General features: G+C 39.8%; 1 protein-coding gene across 1 annotated transcript in view; it reads left to right on the forward strand.

Annotated features, from left to right (window-relative positions):
• Positions 1 to 21,210, forward strand: part of ENOX1 (ecto-NOX disulfide-thiol exchanger 1) — a 357,032-nt gene that overhangs the window by 249,184 nt on the left and 86,638 nt on the right. The window contains 3 exon segments of the mRNA XM_063149347.1: positions 6,744 to 6,917; positions 8,632 to 8,838; positions 15,711 to 15,944. Of these exon segments, the coding sequence (XP_063005417.1) occupies positions 6,744 to 6,917; positions 8,632 to 8,838; positions 15,711 to 15,944 (615 nt within the window).

Consider the following 21,210-nt stretch of genomic DNA (forward strand, 5'->3'; position numbering starts at 1 on the left):
ACACATGCACACACACAAACATGGATCCTGCACCCCTTACTCCTGTTCCTGCAGGAGTCCTGTGCTCCTTCCTTGGCTGTGTTCCTGCAGTATTTCTATAGGGGCATCTGCCCACGTCTTCAGCACTCAGTTCTTCAACAACTCAGAACTAGAGAAGCACCTACAAAGACATCTCTGCCCTTGCACTTACCTGCTCATGATTTTAAAAAGGGCCAAAATCAGAGGTTCCATATCCATATTCCTTTGTAGCAGTTCCACAGAGACAAAGGTCACTTTGCCAAACACATGGCAAACTATGAAAGCAGAAATGAAATCTGGAATCTTGTGGATAAGGTGAACAAGGGATTCATGATTTCTCAGGATGGAAGAGCTAGAAGGTGCACCTGCCTTCTAGGATCTGCCAAATACCTTGCTTTAGCAAAGAAAAGGAAGCAAAATTCCCAGCTCAGTTTCTACTCACTAGCACACTGTGAAAGCCACAGATAAAAACATGTTCCAATGGATTCAAAATATAAGTAGGTACATAGCAGGATTTAGTAAAAAGGTATAAATCAAGTTATGTGGAATAAATGCATGCTAGAAAGAATTATTCAGTTATGGTCTCTTCACGGAAGATATGTAAGCACTCAGTGTACGTAAGCTAAGAATATTTTGCTCTTTACCTGCTTATTTCTTATTCTGGTGCCCCAGGCTTCTGCTACTGGCCACAGTCAGGTGCCCTTGCTGTGAGACAGGATGATAATGGCTGAGCTGGTCAAATGGAGGAGCTGTCAGATGTTTTTTACCCCACTTTTGTTTATTGCTATGTATTTAGAAGTTTAACAGACAATCCAGCATCTGTTTTAGAGATAGACAAGTCTATACATTTAATGATGTCTAAACTGGTCAAGGAAATGTATTCAAAGATGCTGATGAGAGAAGACGTAAATACTGACCAAACGAGTCATGTCCACCAAAAGCTTTGTGAAACCCAGAAGATGTTAGGAATTGAATGACCAGGGAAAACAGTGATCCAGCCTTGATCTCTGGCTGGCAGCTGAATATTCATTCTTAATTACTCCTAGGGAAAATATTAGATTGTGATGATAATAAAAGCACTGGCAGACTGCTGAGTTTTGAGGGAGAATTTTAGATAAAAATACAAGTTTTTAGAGTAACTCTTCCTTACTCTAAAAAGGCACTTTCTTTATTTCAAATAAAAAAATAGGAACCATTTATTTTCTAGTATATATGTTTATGTACACATATATGTATGTATGTATGTATATATGTATTTGTTATTAGGGAGGCAGATTCTCTGTTAGATGTGCTCTTTTTCAGGAAAATTTTAATTTCAACTTTTAGAAATCAACTCAATATTCAGTCTCAAAATACTCAGCAATGATGTTTCTGAAGTGCACGATCAAATATCTGGTCTCCAAATCTTTTTTTTTCCTCCACAGAAAACAAACTTTAATAATCATCTTAATACATCTACTGACAGGCGCTGGCAGGACTGTCCTGGTGCTTTCACTTCATGCTGGCATTCCCTAGCAAAAACCAGACTATTTTTGTAGGTGTAAAATTATCACTCCCAGGCCATGGGAACCATTTCAGCATTTATTATTTTTGTTAGTTGCTTTGTGCTCAGATCATTGTTTTCGTTGCTCACCATTTCTCTGTGTGTTTGACCAGGAGGTCTGAGCCACATGGCTGATGATGTCCATGGTGGAAATCTTCCATGTTTGTGCTCACAACTCCCTGTTTTGTGGATGTTCTTATGCATCCAACAGAAATCCAACTTGGCAGCTGTCATGAAACTCCACAGAAACAATTGGCAGTTGCAGGCAAAAAAAAAAAAAAAAAAAAAAAAAAAAAAAAAAAAAAAAAAAGACACACCCAAGGGCTAATACTATGAATCTTAGAGGGGATTATATCCTTAAAAAATATATCCTTAAAAATTGATTTTGAGTAGATTAAAACCTTGTGGCAAGGGCTGGTGGAAGTGTGGTGGTAACTTAGTGTTGGCAACGGAGTGCAATACCCAAAAGCAGAGCTGGCAGGAATAAAGATCCTCGTTACCTGAGCACAGCAATAATGTGGCAAAAACAGAAGGTGATTCAGACAGCAACCTCTGCCAAAGAAGGAAAGGAGGATGGCTCTACAAGATTGTGTCGCTATTTTTATGGAAAACAAAGTTGTTCCTCCCCTTCCAAAATGGACCCTAATAAAAGCAATTGTTTTACACTACTTGCTGTGTTAGAATGTAGTTTTCATCAAAGGAATTTTATTGTTCTTCTGTTTTTTTTCAGACTCAGACATTTCCTGTGAAATGTTTCATTCTTTTATTCCCCTTGAAAGAAAAAGAAGCTTTAAAAACTACTCCACATGTTCAAGGTTTTTCTTATTGTCTCTCTGACTGCCAATTCCAAATATTTGCTTTCCAGAGGTTTTTATTGTTCTCCACCATGCTAATTTCTTATCAGATGAAACAGGAGTTAACTTGTTTTGCCTAATTTAGGCCTCTCCATTTAAAAATATTCTCTCTTCAAAATATTGATGTTAAATACTTTTATTTTCCTATGCAAATGTGTGAATGTTCAAGCCTCTGCACAGTATCCACAAGGACTGTAACTTGATCAACATGTGCTTTTCCATTCTTAAAGTTCTTTATGATCTCTGTTTATTTTCCATTTTAATGATTTCATTTATTAATTCCTTATTAACATTTTTAAATGAAAATTTTGTCTCTTCTTCTGGATTGGTTTTATAATTTAAAAACCCTTATCTAAGTGCATAAATATAAATAGATCCCTTTAAAAAGAATGCCATGATTACTGAAAACATAAATTATTGCTTTTTTAACTCTTCAGGTGCATTGCTTATAAATGTGATATATCTTTTTGTTTGGTGTAACATATTAAAGTCTACAGTATCTTAATAATAATATCTTTAAGGGAATCTGTTAAAAAAATCATACGTGGGCAGGACTGATTCCTATTTTTTGAAATCCTTGCATAACTGTTATGATTTTCTTTCATGCTGAAGATAAACAATCTCACCAGTTAGTGCAACAGGAGTTGCCTCCAGTGCTAAGTTTGGTGTCCTGGCCCTGCTCCAGACAGGCATTTTGCCAGGGTGGGGAGCAGACTGCAGTGGTGGTGCTGATGGATGATCATCCCCTGTTTCTAGACAAGAGCTATATATCCAGCTTCTATTATTGCACCACTCAATAGCATTAATATAGTTAAACTTGGGATCCTTCTAGATCCTATCACAGATGTGGCAAATTTATTGACTTTCTTTTCCGGTGACTTTATCATTCTTTTTTCTCTGCACCTCTGAGTCCAGACCAGTATTTCCTCTGGACACTGCATCTATAGTGTCTTGTCATGGTTTGTCAGCAATATCCAGGTGGCATGCATCAGCTTCTCTGGAGATGCAAGCACCACCACTCTCTTCTGGTTTCCAAACAAGAGCTTCATTCTTTGGAAATCCATCTGGATTTTCCATCACTGCTATGCATAATAACAGGCTTTAGTTTTCAGAGAATGATTTTCTTTTCCAGGATGTTTGAGAGTTGATGCCTGTGCATCCTCTCAGTGCTCATGCTATGGATGAAAGCATTTCATTCTCAGTTTAACACACTGGGAAAATGAAGCAACTGATTCAGAAGGACAGAGAATTTAAACCTGGTCAGGGTTAATATCTGTTCGTGCCTTCAGTAGTCTTGCTATTGACCTTAGCAGGGCTTGGATTAGTGCCTGCAAGATGTGGAATTAGATTTCAAGAATTATTGACTGAGTCCTCTTCAGTATACCTCAGCACAATCACCTTCTGAAGGCACAGAGTCCCGGCACTCCTAGAAGGACATTCCATGAGTGTTGGACTGGACCCCAGCACTTTGCTCATGCTCCTGTAGATTGATTCGAGTTGTAAAAGAAACTGATGACAAAGCCATGTACTTATTTGACACAGGCAAAGTTACTTACAAAGTCACATCTACTTGGATGTGCCAGGAATTAGTGGCAAATAATTTTCTTCTGCTTAATTCACAAACCTGTTCTGATTAACATGCAGCCTAAAAACTCCTCCCCATGCCCAGATTCACAGTGTTTGTGGACATGAGTTTCCCTGTGGCCATCTCCCTTAGATTTGTTTTTCTCTGTGTCTGCAGCACTGCCAGAGGAAAATTCAGAGAGCTGTACCTTATTGAAACCTGCCATCTTTGCTCTGGGTGAGAATGTGTGCCTGTGGTTTGGGCAGAGTTTGCTGTTATTTCATGTCACTAGCCCTGGAGAAAAGCTGAAATGTATCTGGTGGCTGTCTTAAGGACTGACCAGCAAAAGCTAAATACACCTTGTGGTAGCACTTGACAGATGATGACCTTTTTCCTTGGCTGTGGCATGGGGCCTGAAAGGTACTTATGGGACAGGGAGAGCTTGGCCTTCTGTCCATCATCCTTTGCCTGTGCTTCAGAATGCTGCAGCTCTACTGTGGATATTGCATTCAATATGAAATGTTATACCTGGCTGGGACTGTAGCAGACCCTACACTTGTCCAGAGGGATGGACAAAATGCCTCATTTGGCGTCTCCTGATGCCAGGGGAGGACTGGTATGGCACAGTGTGTTGTGTGCTAGCGTGGTGACCTGCTTTGCATGCCACTGAGCTCTGTGGGATGTTCTAACAGGGAGTAACAAAGATGGAGGTCCACCCGCTGCCGGAGTGTGCTGCACAGGGTGGTCTTCTGTGACTGTCAGAAGCCTGACTTGTAAAACCGAGATTAAGATTATTAGCATAGCCTAAGGACTTCTTTGAATTATGTGTTGCCCTTTCACCTCTAACTTCATTTCCCAGCATTCACCATGAATATTTAATATATGGCCACCAGTGCATCTTGCAGAATAAACGACAGCCTCCAACTTTCAAAGCTAAATCTGAAAAGCAATGCATACATATCGATACTGGAAAAAAAAGCATCACACCCAGAGCAAATCCTTTTTCAAAAACCCACTTATTAAAAAAAGTAATGTAATATCATGACTTTTCATTAATACTAGTCTTCACTAAGCCTAAAGCAAATCCTTGCTTACTGTGCACTTGCTATGCTTGTTGTACAGGACTGCCTGAAGGTGGTGAAGGCTCACAGTCAGTGCGTGAAGAACAGGGAGCGTGCAGCTGAGACAGATATGAGCTCCTTTAGAGTAGTTCTCAGTCCTCAGTTGTCCTTCCTGGAGAATATGATTATGGATGTTTCACAGGAATAATAATGCTAATTTTCAGCCCCCACAGAGCGTTTTACACCTGCAAAGTGCTATAAAAATGTGAGCTAATACTCTCCAGTAAGTGAGTATTGCTGTGCCTGTTTTATAGATGCAGAACCGAAGATACAGAAAGGTCAGAGGCCTGACCCAGGGCCACAAAGCTTCTCAGATGCAGATTTAGGATGAAGAAACAGGTGTCTCTGGTCACATTTCATTAACCATGCTGCCTTCTTAAAATCAGCTCAAAGCTCATATATATACACCTATATATATGTGTGTATATGTATGTATAAAATGCTTGAGAAGGAGTTGTTTCCCTCTTTCCTCTTTGCTTCTTCAAAATAAACAAGCTTCTGAGCTACCAAACCCCATGTTTACACGTATCATTAAATACTTTCCAGTTGCTAGCCAGAAAACTCAGCAGAAAATCTGTAGAACACCAAAGTAACTCTCTTCTTTTAAATAATTGATGATGCCAAATAGCAGCAGTGTTATGCCAACAAAGAGATCGGTCTCTCAAAATATTTTATTCATTTTGCCTCAAGAAACCCAAAGCCTTGTTTTTAGCGAAAGCGAATTTCAGAAGTTGGCTCTCAATTCCTCTGAAACATCTGCTTATTACAATTCTTGGTGTTAAAGCACTGGTGCTCCCCGGTAAATCTTTCAGCTTTAAGTAATACGTATGGAAGTCTTGGCAAGGAGATCAGGAAGGAGAAAGAGAAATGCTTGCCAAATATTCATCTTACTTTATGAGGCTGTAGTGGTATATGATAATAGTACATGTGTTGAGGTGAATCTACTAATCCGATTAAATAACAGGACAAGAAGGAATTAATTCCAAGGTTCAAAAATACTCCCTTCTCTGCAGCTGTAAATTTATATTCCAGGGTAAAATGGTTAGAAGTCTTGGCTAATTAGACATCTATAAAGCAGCCAGAAATGGATCTTTCTCCATATTGTTTGTAAATCAAGGTCACTTATGTGAGAAGGCTATGTTGTGATAAATCTGTCTGACAATTAGATGGAGAGGACATATCGATGTTAAATTATATTCTTTTTATGCTTTGGGCAGAAAGCAATGTAAACACCACAGCAGCATTATGAAAAGAAAATTGCATTCCAGATAATAACAGATATTCATGGTGCATGGTTTTACATGTTAAAGTGCTACATTTTACTCAGTCATGTTAATATTTTAGATTATGTAACATTCCCTTCTTTATGCGTGGTTTATTTTTTTTCTCTGAGAATGCAGCTCCCTCCTCCTCATCCCCCTCCCCCTCTTCCTTTCCCTTTCTCTCCCCTTCTCCTTCTCTTCCCCCTATTTCTCTGCCTTTTCCATTTTTCCATTTTTCCTTTTCCCCTTGTCCTAATTCTCACAGTGATGCTTGTGAAACAAACAAGGACAATGGACTTAAAGGGAAACTGTCCAAACAAGAAAATTTTAACAGGTAGTTTCGAGATTTATAAGCCAGGATTTTATGTTCTATGCTTACAGATTCAATCTGTGTACCAGGCTTTGATCCAAGCCTTAGCATGATGACTGGAATCACTCCAATTAACCCAATGATACCAGGCATGGGGTTAGTGCCACCACCACCACCAACAGATGTGCCTGTAGTCAAAGAAATAATTCACTGCAAAAGCTGCACACTTTTTCCTCCAAACCCAAGTAAGTGCATCTGAAGAAAGAATGTTATTTTCCTAAATACATTGCATGAATATTTTTTATCTAATAACAGTTATGCTTTATAATTACAGGCATGTGTGGTCTTTCCTCCAAGGTCTATTCTGTGTGTAAAGCATGGTGTGGTATAAGTGCATCCTTATTCACATCTGTAAGATCATATAAAAAACTGTGAAGCTTGTTTTTCAGAAAAGAAAAATACTTAAAGAAAAGTAGCAGCCTAAAGATCTACACTTCTCATAGTATATACCTGTCTTTCCTGTAGATCAGGATGTTACAAAACATAAAGCTTATATGGTGCTGTTCATCTCTGTGCTCCCCTTCAGATGCCTGAAGTTAGATGGGACCAGTCCAGGCTCGTGCCCCTGGACAGGGACTGTAGGGGTGCAGTGCCTTGCACCCCAAACTGCCTCTCTACAGTCCCTTTGTGAGGAACATGGAGAGAAAGGGAGCTACAGCTTCTCTCCTGCCATTTTTCAAAAGGTTCAACATGGCAGATGAGTTCCTTTTTCTTTTAGAAAGCAGGGACCAGGTTCCTTCCTGTTCCCAATGTGACTGTGCAAATGGAAAACTCTTCCCACTCAGATACCAGCTCAGGCACAAACTCTGTTTTTGAGTGTTGGCTCCATGAGTTTCAGACCCATGATACCAGTGACTTTCAATATCACTGTGAAATGAAAACATTGAGCAAATATTCAGGTGCTCTGGATTTGTAGTGCATCCAGATCACAGTTTAATTGAACTGGTTATGTATGTGAGTATGTATGTATGTATATGTATATACACTTTAGGGTTGCAACCTCCTTTACTGTGTTAAAGGGCCAAAAAATAAGTAATATTAGTGATATTCATTCTTAGAGAATTACTTTCACTGTGTATAAACAAGGTGAAGTGTTATGATAGCTTTTATTTTTTATACAGCTTTCAAAAATTTAATAGTTTTTCCGATACAAGTGTGTATAAATTCTCTCTCTATGTACATGAAGGTAGCATTTTTAGCTACTCCACCTCACGAGCACTTGTAAACAATGAGGTTATCCTTCCCCTGTGCTGCCGTCTGCTCCATTATCTGGCAACAAGACAAAACAGATAACCGGCAGAGTGTTTTCATCATGCTGTCACTTTGTTGTGTTTCCCACTTTGTTTTTCTGTTTGCTGTGCTCCTGTACGCTGAGACAGAAATGAAATTATGCTAATACCAGGGAAAGGTGTCCAGTCCAAGTGCACAGGGTGTACGCAGCATGGGCTTGCTCACAGCCCACACACATGGTGAGCATGGCGAGTGATGGGTATGAGCCAGAGATGGTGCAGTTCAGGCTTTGAATGCATTGCACTAGAGCCTGAGATCTGTGCTCAGGGTCCAATCAGGTGCAGAAGCTCCTCTGCCTTGAAACAGAATATTTTTCTGCATTTTGTGTGGCTGTACAGGGAGGAGAAAGACCCTTTTAGGCCACACTGTCTGTCCTGGAGAACAACCTGCAGTGGCAGGAATAAATGTTTGAAGTACCACCTGAAGCTTGAAAAGGTTTAGATTCAAGTAATCAATTTTGGATAATCTCTGCAATATTCAATTATTTTGCTTCTCCCTCTATGCTTTGTCAGGTAACTGTTGCTGCCCAGAACTGATTAAAGGGATGAGTAGAGCCAATGGATCAAAAGACAAATTTTGTATTCCAATGTGATTTCTGTTTTGACTTAGATCTTCCACCACCTTCAACAAGAGAGAGACCTCCTGGGTGTAAAACAGTGTTTGTTGGAGGATTACCAGAAAATGCAACGGAGGAAATTATTCAGGAAGTCTTTGAGCAGTGTGGAGATATAACGGCAATTCGGAAAAGCAAGAAGAATTTTTGTCACATCCGTTTTGCAGAGGAGTTCATGGTTGATAAAGCCATTTACCTTTCTGGTACTTCACATTCTTTAATGGATTTTTCTTGCTTCTCATTTGTATTTTGTGATGCTAATGCTTGCTTGTTTTCTTAGCTTTTATCTCAGCAAGTCTTTCTTGAACTCAGTGGCTGAAGCATGAAGTGGCAAGGGGCAATTCTGTTATTTCTCCCTGTCTGCCAAGACTCATGCATGGTGTTGTATGTGACTTACCTGGGAGCAATTCCCTGCCATGCCACAACAACGCAACAGATCCTGACATTCACTACAGAACAATCTTATTTTCGATTTACACAGGTTTATATAGCTTTGCTCACAGGTTGTGGAAAGAGGAGGGCACCAGGCCAGGAACTCTGCTGTTTTCCAGTGCCAATTTTTCTGATAGGCTGGCAATTTCACTGGCATATTTTTATAGATCTGTGGTGCAGCCTGAATAAAGTCTGTCTTTATGCATGCATGTATTCAGCTACTGCCTGGGTTAGATTCTGAGCCCCATCTGTAGGCTGCGTCTGTTGCCTCCCATAACAATGAGTGCTGCAGAAATTACAGGGTGTAAAATTTCAGAATCTCCTTGCTTTCCAACAAAGGAACAGACAAAAAAAAAACCCCAAAATCAAACAAAAAACCAAGGAAACACCCCCCTCCTCCCCCAATTTCTAATTCACAGGGGAAAAAAAATAAGACAAAAAGATGAAAAACAAGTCTGCTTTCACAATTTTTGGCTTCTGTGACTGTCAGTGTCCTCTTAAGGTTAATTTCTATCATTTGAAGATTGACTTGCTAAACAAGTCCTTTTTACCTTACTGAGTTGGCTCCCATGCACTATATGTATTTGTCTGCACTCCACTGGCTGGATCATCCATCTTTCTGGGTCCTGGAGAGACTCAAAAGCACTGTTTTGCCTGACAATTGTGGTGTAAGACTTTCAACCCATCTACAGTGTGTTCTTGAATAAACAAGGTCCAGGGAGTGCTCCTTGGCCAAGACAAGCTGGCCCACACTGGCTTACTTACACAAACTCTGTGTTAGGTGACCTCAAAGCACCCACTGGGACCATCCTTTTGAGCCTGGGAGAGAGTTAACAGCCCAGGACTCTTCTCTGAGCTCCAACCCTGACCATCTTCTGTTTAGCAATAAGGACAGAACCTCAACATCCTGTAGGTGTCCATAGTAAGCTTCCCCAGCTGGAAACAAGCTGTCTCTCAAATCACCATCAACTGTATAGAGAGAAAGAGAGAGAAAGAAAGAGAAATACAGAAAGAAAGAGAGAGGAGGGGCGAGAGAGAGAGAGAGAGAGAGAAAGAAAGAAAGGAAAGAACGAGAGAGAGAGAGAGAGAGAGGGAGAGAGGGAGGAAAGAAAGAAAGAAAAGAAAGAAAAGAAAGAAAGAAAGGAAAGAAAAAAGAAAGAAAAAGAAAGAGAAAGAAAGAAAGAAAGAAAGAAAGAAAGAAAGAAAGAAAGAAAGAAAGAAAGAAAGAAAGAAAGAAAGAAAGAAAGAAAGAAAGAAAGAAAGAAAGAAAGAAAGAAAGAAAGAAAGAAAGAAAGAAAGAAAGAAAGAAAGAAAGAAAGAAAGAAAGAAAGAAAGAAGAAGATGGATGTCATCAGCAAAAACCTAGCTCCTTTGTTTCTCAAAGGTTTTCCTTAGGGTTTTTAGGTTGTCTGAGGTTTATTTTCCTAACTTGGCTGCTTGCTTTAAATACCTGTTTGAAGAACTAGAGAAAATAATGAGTTTTATGGGGTTCTTTGTAAAGATTTCTTTGAAATATTGCTATATTTTCAGGTTTATGCCAGATCTTTACCCCAGATTTGTCTTCCTTTTCTTTTTTTTTATTTTATTTTCACTTCACTTCTTCCGGCCCTGCCTCCCCCATCCTCTCTTCCCGATTTCCATGCTTCTCATTTATTTGTTTATTCATGTTACTTCCAAAATGTTGTAGATCATTGCAGCAGATTAGAGGCATCACAAGCAGCAGCACATCTACCAGCTTCCAGCTTCTATTTAGGGGACCCTAGTGACAGAACAGAAGAGGGGCACACCAGATTCAGTTGGAACTGGTATTACTGTATTATGATAAAGAAAACAGTGGCAAAAAAGAGAGCAAAGAAAAGCTCAGAAATATACAGTCTGCCACCTTGGGCCAGAACCAGTGTTCCTCTAGCTCAGTTTCATGCTTCTCAGCAGCACCAGAGTGCTCACTCAGAAGGCAGGACATTAGTAGAGATGGAGGTAGAAGATTGCTTTCCTCATGCTTCCTCATTCTGAATTTTTTGCAAATTTCATTCCAAGTTCCTGGTGCATCATTCCTTCTTCTGTTTCCTTCCATCACAGTCATGCTGCTGCCTGTGCTTCCTCTTACGTCTGCTCCGCAGCCTCCCTTCCCATGCATTTTTTCCTCCACAGCTCTTCATTCTTCCAAAGTGTTGTACCTACTGTCTCCAGCCAGACAAGGGAAAGAGCCAGTGCAACTGACAGAGATGAGAAAGAAATGCAGGAGCACTCTGTAGGCGAGTTCCATTTCTTTTTACCAAGGCTGCTGAACAGTGCAGACGACACATGAAGCACTGACTGTCCCCCACCACTCCCAGGGAGGGGTGGCACTAGGCAAGGGCATGTTTTTCTTGTGCTGAAATACAGGGTGGGGGGGTTACCAGTCTTTATTCCATTCTCAAAAATAATATATTCTGAAACAGTGGGAACAAAGCATATTTTTGAGGCATTTTATTTCCCTGTAAGAGACAAAAGAGATATACAAATATAATATGTGTGTTATGTTAGGGGAAAGTCATGCTTTTGATATTTCTGGTATAATGATAATTTTGTCTACCTAATCAGTTTTATCTATCTATCCCATCTAATCTCATCAAGTTTTGCATTTATCCCATGCTTATCATCAGAATAGAGCAAGTGATTACAAAATCCATCAAGCAGTTTAATCACTGGAGTTTTTTTTTTCCCTTTGTACTCCCAAGTAGACGTGTATGAAAAGGGAGACTGGAAGATGGGTAGAAGACTATCATAAGAATGTCAACTTGAGGAAGGCTAGGTTTCATTTAACCTTTAAAGATGTATTTTGATCTCCCAAAGAAAAGACTTTCCAAAATCATCATACCAGGCCATGAGAAAGCTCTTTCTCAAAACTGTATGTACTTTAATCTTCTGGCTGAAAATTTGGTAACTCCTGCAAATATTGATGGCCCCAGAGTTGAATATATGGGACAAACAGGTGTCTGAAGACAGACCTGTTTATACCCCAAAAGCCCATGTGTGCATTTTCCCTGTACTGATATTTCCCCCTGTGGGTTTCCTTTCAGTACCATTTACTTGTTTCATTTTAAGTTCTCTCTGATCACCATTAACACTCTGATCTAGATCCCCAGTTAGCCCTCAGCTATTGGCTGGTGTCCAGTATAGCAACACTCAAAGGTAAGTCAAGCCATGGAGTTTGCACTAGACCTGTGATATGAAAATACTGTTTGATTTTTATTTAGCACTTTCATTAACTTTTCCTGTTTCTGCTCCTTTAAAGTGAGGATCTTGGCAAGTTCCCAAAGCCTTTTCGTCTTCCACTGTGTGCAAACCTGAAATTAAAAATGACAAGCCAGGCACAAAGTTAATGCTAGCTGCAGCCCTGAGCAAAGAAATGGGGAAAAAAATTCATTGCCCATGCATGAAGGGGAGGCAGTGCCAGGTGTTTCTCTTATACATTCAAACGCCCTCAAACATCAATAGGGAGACATGGTATTGAAAAAACCAAGCCTCTCAGCTGCCTTGAGGCTCAAAATTTCCAGCACAGATGGGTGCCTGAGGATCTCATGTACAAAATAGAGCCTGCCAGTTGTGCATGCAGAGTCCTTCTGGTTATCAAACCATCAAGGAGTCTGTTCTTCACTGGCCAGGTCATTGGTCCTATAATGTCTGCAAAGCCCAGTATATGAAGGTGCAAGAAACCATCCTTAAGGCATTTGTTGTTTTTGTTAAGGGAAAGATGCCAAACTGTGACCATTCTGATCTGACTTTGAAGCAGGATACCACCTGCTCTGGACTGGGTGGTATCCAAGGTCCCTTCTTAGCTAGGTTATTCTAAGTTTCTGTGCTGGTGGAAATCACTTGGCTGGCTGACCACCTTCAGTCTTTAGTGTTAAACAAGCAGTCACATTTTTTAATGTGATTCATGATAAATTTCCAAAATCTGTTAATTTGGTTTCCCAATGGGAACCATTTGTCCAGTGCTACTGCAATGTACACTGTTCATGTTTTTTTTCCCATTTACTTCAAAAGTGAGGGCCACTTTAATATAACTTAGATTTGTCACTGCACACAAAACCCATAGATGCACAGTCCTTTTCATTAGCTCTTTATTTAGCTTATGTGAGGGGCCTTGAAGTCCACAAGGGCTTTGCCTCCTGCAGTGCTGTATTTCTGTCTCTGCCCATAACTATTCTGCTCCCGCCAATGGAGGCGAAAGACAGCGGGGGGAGAGGAAGAGAGATTGAGTCTTCCTGGAAAGTGCAGCCCAGCTGGGAGATCTAATTTTAGGTTCACAAGACCTGGCACCTTGGCAGTGTCCTTTTCATTGCTGATAATGCTGTTCTGGCACAGAGCAAGCAGTTGTGTGAGGAATGCAGCTGGCACGCCAAACTGGCGGGGAGCAGGGGGCTAACATTTGTCTCAGTTATCAGGGTAGCTGCACCACTGACCCCTTTTGGCTGACTCCTTTGTGCCTACACCTCTGTGGATAAAACCATATAATTACGCCCTCATTAGTTCAGAGCCCAGTTCTGAAAGGTCCCTCACGCTCTGCTTCTGTTATTTCACGCTGAATAGGGTGTATCTGTAACTCTTCCCTTCCATGCCTTGGGACTAGAGCTACATATATGGCCACAAAAAGCTTTTGGGGTGAAAGGGTGGTGTTTGCTTTCTAAGCTAGATAAAGGAAAGCCAAGAGGAATTTAAAATATTAAACCGTCCCCTCCTTTGCCACTCCTACAAGTTCCAGTTTTACTTCACCCCAAGCTCCTGAATCTTGGAGACCAGATTTGATAGGTTCCATTGGCAGGAACCTACCAAAACCATTCCTTGGTAAGGCAGTTTTTTATGCCTTTCAGTTTTGAAGGACCTCTGAAACACTTAGCTCAAGTTTTTCAACTGGGTTTGCACTCCTTGCTGGACAATGAAAGTCATATCTTTTCCTCATCTGCAGACTCCTTAGCTGAAGGAGGTGTTTGAAAGGAAAATGTGAAATCAAAAGGCTCACAGATTATTTTTTTATTTGAAGGATCACTACATATATGGATATTTAATGTCTTTGAAGCTATTGTGCTATAGTGCAGACAATCCCTTGTATTCATACAGCAGGATGTTTTCCAGTAGTAAAACAGAGTACGCCTAGATAGACATTTCTTCAAGGATGTGCTTGATCTACTACAAAATCCTCTGCTTTGCTATTCCTGGAGGAAGCTCAGAACTGAGTTTTAACTGTGGTGGTGAGGTGCTAAAGCTCTTAAAACCACAGGCAAACCACTAGACTGGAAGGTAGGTTCTCTCGGATTGCAGATCAAAAGCAGCAAACACCATTTTTCCTGATATTTTGAATAGAAGTTTCCTCTCCCTGGAGTTATTATGCAGTGGTTGCAGTAGTGTGCATTTCTGAAGAGCTTCCTGTGTGCCAGCTCAGCACAGAATTCATCTCTGCAACATCCTGTCATTTGAGAAATCTCTGATGAGCTAGCTATTGCATGTTGGCATGGAGAAATTAGAGCTATCTTCTGTAGACTGATTAATTTTACCCACATTTGAAGGCTCTGTTTGAAGCCTTCTGCATTGTATTTTCTCACACTTTCTCTGAGTTGGCATTTTAAAAGTTAGACAAACTGCTCTGTGTATATATTTGTGCCTTAGAAATAAAAGTTGGAAAAAAGACAGGTGCCCAAATATGGCCACAAAAAGTTTCTCTTATAGCTTTGGCAAGATTTTTTTTGGACCTCTGACAGTAGTCAACAGTTTTAGTTCAGACCATGACTCTTTAGTACTGCTGTGTAGCCTTAGCCTAAAGTTTTGCAGTGTGCTAACTTTAGAATATGATACATGGACCAAATTATGAATATGCAGAGTATCCCTAAAGATAAGGCACAACAGGTTTCATTATTTGTCCTGAAAGGAGTCTTGCAAATGCCTATTTGTCTCTCTCTGTCCCTACTTTAGAAATTGCTTTAAGGAATGATGAACTGAATTAATTTGTAGGTGTTTTATATTTGCTGCTAGGTTATTTTCACTGGGGAATTTGAAAATAATGGTTGCAATTGTGAAGTGTCAAAATTTGAGATCTGACATCACTGTAGTTATGGAACCATCCTCTTTGTGGCACGGGAGTTTATGTAGCACAATTCCCACGTTCACCTATAGTCATGGCTTTTAGAAAGTTCAGCCTTTCCCCATACTTGCAATTCCTTTGGCAGGGTGGAGAAAAGCACTAGACTGAACATGATCTCAGTGGGATCAGTGGAAGAAGGACTCCCCATTTGGACTAAAACAGATCTATTTTAAATAATTGGTTTTTGTTTATCCGATTTCTGTTCTTTTAAAAGTTGGAAGCATCATGTGGAAAAATGACGTATTTTGAGAGATTTCTAAACAGAAATGAAGGTTCCATACCTTAGGGTTGATTTTTCAGTTCATCTACTATGGTGATAGGTGATGCGGGAAATGGTGAAGAAAAATGAGTGGATGGATTTTTATCTTCTTGTGAAAACATGGTGATTGATAGATATTGCATAGATATGTGGGAATCTGTTAATCTATATTTTTACCTGGCTGCACATGAAAAGGGGGAAAAAATGAAGAGCAATTTGAGCAAATAAATCCTGCAACAGTTAGTTCTACTTGTTGATTTCAGGTTACCGCATGAGATTAGGATCTAGCACAGACAAAAAGGATTCAGGTCGCCTTCATGTTGATTTTGCTCAGGCAAGAGATGACTTTTATGAATGGGAATGCAAACAAAGAATGCTGGCCAGAGAAGAACGCCACAGACGTAAAATGGAAGAAGACAGACTGCGCCCTCCTTCACCTCCGGCAATAATGCATTATTCTGAACACGAAGCTGCTTTGCTGGCTGAAAAATTGAAAGGTAAGCAGCATTTGCTACTTCTCAGTTTGTTATTACTTAAAAGCAGGAGCCATGCAGAGGCCAGAACAGTGAAGCCAGTTTCTCTCTGATGTGTTTCATTACTTGCCCTGTTAGCTTTCCCCCACTGAAATGGCTGTCTTTGCCATTTCTATGCCAGTGGCAATGGCACTCAGCCACCTGCTGGAAATGCATGACATCTGTCTATCTACCTGTGCTTTAACAGCTAAAATACAGCCTTCAGAATGCTACAGATGGGGATTTTTTTGTTAAGTTGCTGACATCATATATCTTGGAAATACTCCCATAGTAAGACAACCTGTTGCAAGCATCTTTCTTCACATGAAAGGCCTTATTCTTAAAATTACTTTAATCCTTGACATGTAGGTTACTCCATCACATGCACTTGACTGTCCCTGGCATTCAAATTGTCCACGTGAGCTGACACAACTTATCTCTGACACACACCATCCCTTCATTCACTCCCTCTTTAGGGTTAGAATTACTTGTGCAGGATAGTGTCATGTTTTGGTATGTGTTTGCTTCCTTGTTTGTTTTTTTCTAGGTACAATTACTGAGTTAATATTTTTCAAGGGTGCGCTTCAAGGATTCATTTTATTTTAATAGCTAACATAAACAGTAAGAAGCAAAGAAATAAAGTTATTCATGGTAACAAAATTTATATATATAAAAGAAATATCTAGTAAACAACTCTTCACACCTCTTAGAGTTGTATTTATTTTCATCAAGTGTTTAGCAGCTGTGTTTGGCATTCTTTCCCCCATGATGGCCAAGCACATTGCTTAACTGTGTGCCAGGTCACAAGAAGCTGTGATTCTTGCCACTATTTCAGAATTAATGAGATTAGGCTTAGGCTATCTAGCTGTCATCACACTGGTCTCTGTTCTAACTATGAGGAATGTTTGGGGAGCCGAAGAAGGACAGTGCAAAGTGTTTTATCCTTGGAGCGTGGAGCAGAGATGCACCCTGCTGTCTCTCTGAGTACTGCATTGGTTGCTGTTAGCTGTTGCTACTACCTCAGTTAGTCACTAGTTTGGCTGATTCTCATCCCCACCAGATGCACTTCTCCATAAAATAATTCATCAATCTATCTGGTAGATTGGTGAAATAACCCAGATGGGTTTATAGACCAGGAGAAGAGAGGCCCTAATACAAGAAATTTTAATTCATACCTAGCTTCCAGTCCAGTTTTAGATCCATCTGGTTTTAGTTGAATATTTTGGGAGTTAATTTTTTGTAGGGAAGTTTTCTTTATGTAGTAAGGCCTACAGGTTTCCTGAACTAAACCAGAAAATGCAAGACGTCTGGACAATTTCTTCCATATGGTTAGTCATTGCTTGGGGCAACTGAATGTGGGTTTTTGCAAGATGTTTAAGATGACTATATTTAGAAGGATTTTTCTTTTCATTATGGGAAGTTTCCATACTTAATTAAAATCTACTCCAAGCAAATTCACTCTTTGGTTCTCCTAAGGGAAATTTAACCAGAACTTGACATATATGCTCAAGTTTATTATAAAAAATTTTTAGTACAATATAGACCAATACTATGTGCATAACTGTTTCTCCAGAAATAAACTTCCAGCAATGTATGTTACTTAAATTAAAAAAAAAAGGTAAGTTTATTTTTTTATTGGTTGAAAATCATTAAAATCCAGCAAAATAATATATTGCAATTTTAAAAGTTCTGCTAATTAACAGTTGCCTTGCTGTGATTGTTGTGAAATTAAAGACACCAGCCCTGGATCTGTACTGATAGGTAAGGGTGGAGAATGCAGAAAAGATCCCTCTCTTCTAAGTGGGCATGAGCTGTGCCCTGTTCTAGGTAGTAAAAAAAGCAGAGTGGGCTTGAGTAGTTACACTGGTCTGCTTTACCTTTCCTATGGCATCACAGCCAGCATCTGTAAAATAGTGGCATTGAACTTCATAGGCTCCCTTGGGCAACATGGAATCACCACGAGCTCTTTGTGACGTCCTAAAAAAAGAAGTAAAGCAACATTAAAAAAAAATACTCTAGCAAGGGGCAGTTCATGTAATAGACTCATATAATCATTAAGATTGGAAAAGACCTCTAAGATTGAGTCCAGCCATCATCATACATTTGCAATTTAAATGTGGACTTCAGATGAAAGTAGCAGAATATATATATATGTACACATACACACATAGACATACACATATATGCACACATACACACAGATATATAAAACTTGGAGTTAAAATCTCAGGAATCTGTATTATCAGCACATTTGTGCTGCTGCAAAAGCCTGGCGAATTCATCCTAAAATAAAGAGGGATCACAATATGTCTGCAATTGTCAGGATTTAACTTGAGGGGTTGTTTCTTCAGCAGATGCTCTGCAGTTGTTTTCTTGAGGAAGGTCATGACCTTGCTGTGGTGCCCACTTCAAAAGACTCCTGAGCTCTGTTGCCAGCTCATGAGGCAGAGCTGCAGGTGCCCAACATGCAGGTTTCAGCACCTGCAGTGCCTCCAGAAGTTCACAGAGCAACACCAGCTAAAAAGCAAGCCAAAATAACTAAACATATCTGAACCCAAGATACTGCTTTGCAACCACAGATGTAGATAACTTGGTCTGAATCCAAGCAAGTTTTGTTGTCAAAATAACCTTGGAAATTCCTGATAGCAAGGAAATCTTATGGGGAGCAGAGATGAAGAAGGCTTATCAGCCACTCCCCTAATGTGGTCTAGATATTTACTGAGTCTGTAACAGAGGTGACAATATTTTTTTTCACTTTCTGCAAACTGCAGTATAAGACTAAGAAATCATTGTTTTGTGTAACAGACTTGGCTGGAAACTCTTGCCTCAGTGTTGTCAGCATATTCCCATTCCTCTGGTGTGCTGAAGTTACCTGGTACAGCAGTGACTGTGGGTAAGAGAGTATAGAGGAACTTTTGTGCCAGTTGGAAACAGAATTTCATTGTAAATTTTCAGCCAGGTAGTCTTTACTGGTGTGGAGTTTCACAGAGTAAAGGAATCAATTCTCCAGTGGCTGGTGACTGGGACTGGGAATCCACTGCATCTGAGGCCTCATATACATGAGGATTTATAATATACTCTCCATTCCCTGTGGACTACCCTGAATCCCTTCATATCTGCAAAGAACTCGGTTTGAACACTTAATTTTTTGCGGGAATTAAAGAAACTATGGACCAGTGCAATTTTTCATCACTTTGCAATTAGTGTGTAGCAAACAGCGTTTGTTTATGTGTATCTCCCTTTCCCTTTTGCCTTTTTCCTTTTTTTTTTTTTTATTTATTAAGATCTTCATTACTCCTGGAAATGAAGTCCTTCTTAACTCTCTCCTTGTTGGCAGTATGAACACTTTTTTCCTGCGCCATTCATGTCATTAGCCTGAGCCTCGATTTTCAAAATGTAATGAGCTTCAGCATTCCAACAAGATGAGTAACATGAAGAGCATGAGATCCTCCTTATCTGTGTTTCCTTGAGAAAATACCTCAATAAATTCACAGATGTGAACTCTGGGAATCCAAGGTCATTTACAATGAAGAGTGAATGTTATTTACCTCCTTCAACAGCCTTTGAAAATAGACCTTGAGTTCTTGTTTTGACAAAACCAGCAGAATATTGTGTCTTCTGCAATTACAGTAGAAAAAAGTGACTTTCACTTCTTCTGGTTCATTGCAGTATTTGTGTGTGTCTTTGAGATTTTAATTCCTCAGTGTTAAATCAGATGTGTTATTACTGCACAGTGGAATGTGTCGGTAGATATTTAGGTTCAAATTTGCATGCTCTGACATCTGTTTTCCTGGGTGCATTATAAACGGTTAAGTCATGTGGTGCCCAGAACAAGGCACAACTGGAGATAGGCTGAACCTTTTAAGTCGAATGCTGCTCTGTCAGGTGCATTGGAACAAAACATTTTAATCTGTGCTTATGACATTTGGGTTTCAAAGCAGGATTTCAGACATTATGGTTTTCTTAATTCAAGCATATCTGTACCTAATGGTATCATCTTCAGAAATCACTTCTTGAAAATAAGATCCTTTAAAATGCTACATATGTCTGATTTGCTGTGGGTAGCTAAATAGTTCTATCACTTAACAAAAGCATTTCTTTATATCTGAATATCTGGTTTTTTAAATATTTTGAGCAAAGGAGGCATAAATATCTGAGAGTTAAATACAATACCCTGGAATTTACCTCCCTTTTTAATATAGCATTTCTTTATGAGCACAGGGAAGTTATTCATACAGTTTTTCATTTTAAGAAATATAATTTAAAAATTGAGAAGCTGCTTCTTTGCCAGGCACTGTATTATCCCCTGAAGAGAGCACAGATTGGAAATTTAAATAAATAGATGGCAGTTACAGTAGAATGAGGGATGTGCCGTGCACAAGACTCAGGTAACATAACATCAAGCCTGACAATCTCAACTCTTGCACATGGTTTGAAATATAAACAACATTTAATTGCTTGGGAGAGAGGATATTTCACTGAGAAGAAAAATATGCTGCTTTTAATATCACCTTGCAACTGGGGAGCCAGACTGGTGGAGCACTAGAGAGGCAGTGCAGTTATGCAGGGAGGCAAGTCTCATCCAGAAAGGCTCAAATTCAGTGCAGAGCTACGTCAGACGGGAGGCAAAGTGAGATCCTATGAACAAATCCATTGAATGCCAGGTTTAAATGCTGAGACTCTGGGCTTTTTTTAAGCACAGATTTTTTTTTATTAGTGGTATATCAGGACAGAGCCCTGAAACAGACATGTTTCGATGCTTTAGCATCAAATCTGTTCCCTCACCCTTCCTGGTTTTAGATTATCATTTTCTCCTTCCTTCTTCCATATGCTGCTGACATCTGCTGTGGCACAATACATCTGGCTCCGAGAGCCTCGCACAGGGGCTGTGAGCAGGCACGGTGCGAGGGCACTTTTGTCTGCTGGCCCAAGAGCATAAGGTGGGTTCAGCTATCAGCAGCCTGGTAACCCAATTCCCTGGGCACATCCCTCCCAAAGCCCACAGGAGGTACACTCACTGCTTAGTGCGTTACTAAAAACGTCCTCCCTCACCTCATCTGTATTGTATCAATGCAGATTTTGAGGTTTTGATATAAACCCACTGGATGAAATGTACCACACTGCAAAATTACTCAAGTTAATTACTAAGAGCTGGGAAATGGCAGCTCACTGATCTGAAAGTTTTTGGTGTGATTTTGAGAAATAGGGAGGAAACTCAATACCCTCATAATTACTTTTCATTGGAAATAAT

This window comes from Melospiza melodia, chromosome 2 (genome assembly GCF_035770615.1).
Source record: "Melospiza melodia melodia isolate bMelMel2 chromosome 2, bMelMel2.pri, whole genome shotgun sequence".
Lineage (NCBI taxonomy): Eukaryota > Metazoa > Chordata > Aves > Passeriformes > Passerellidae > Melospiza > Melospiza melodia.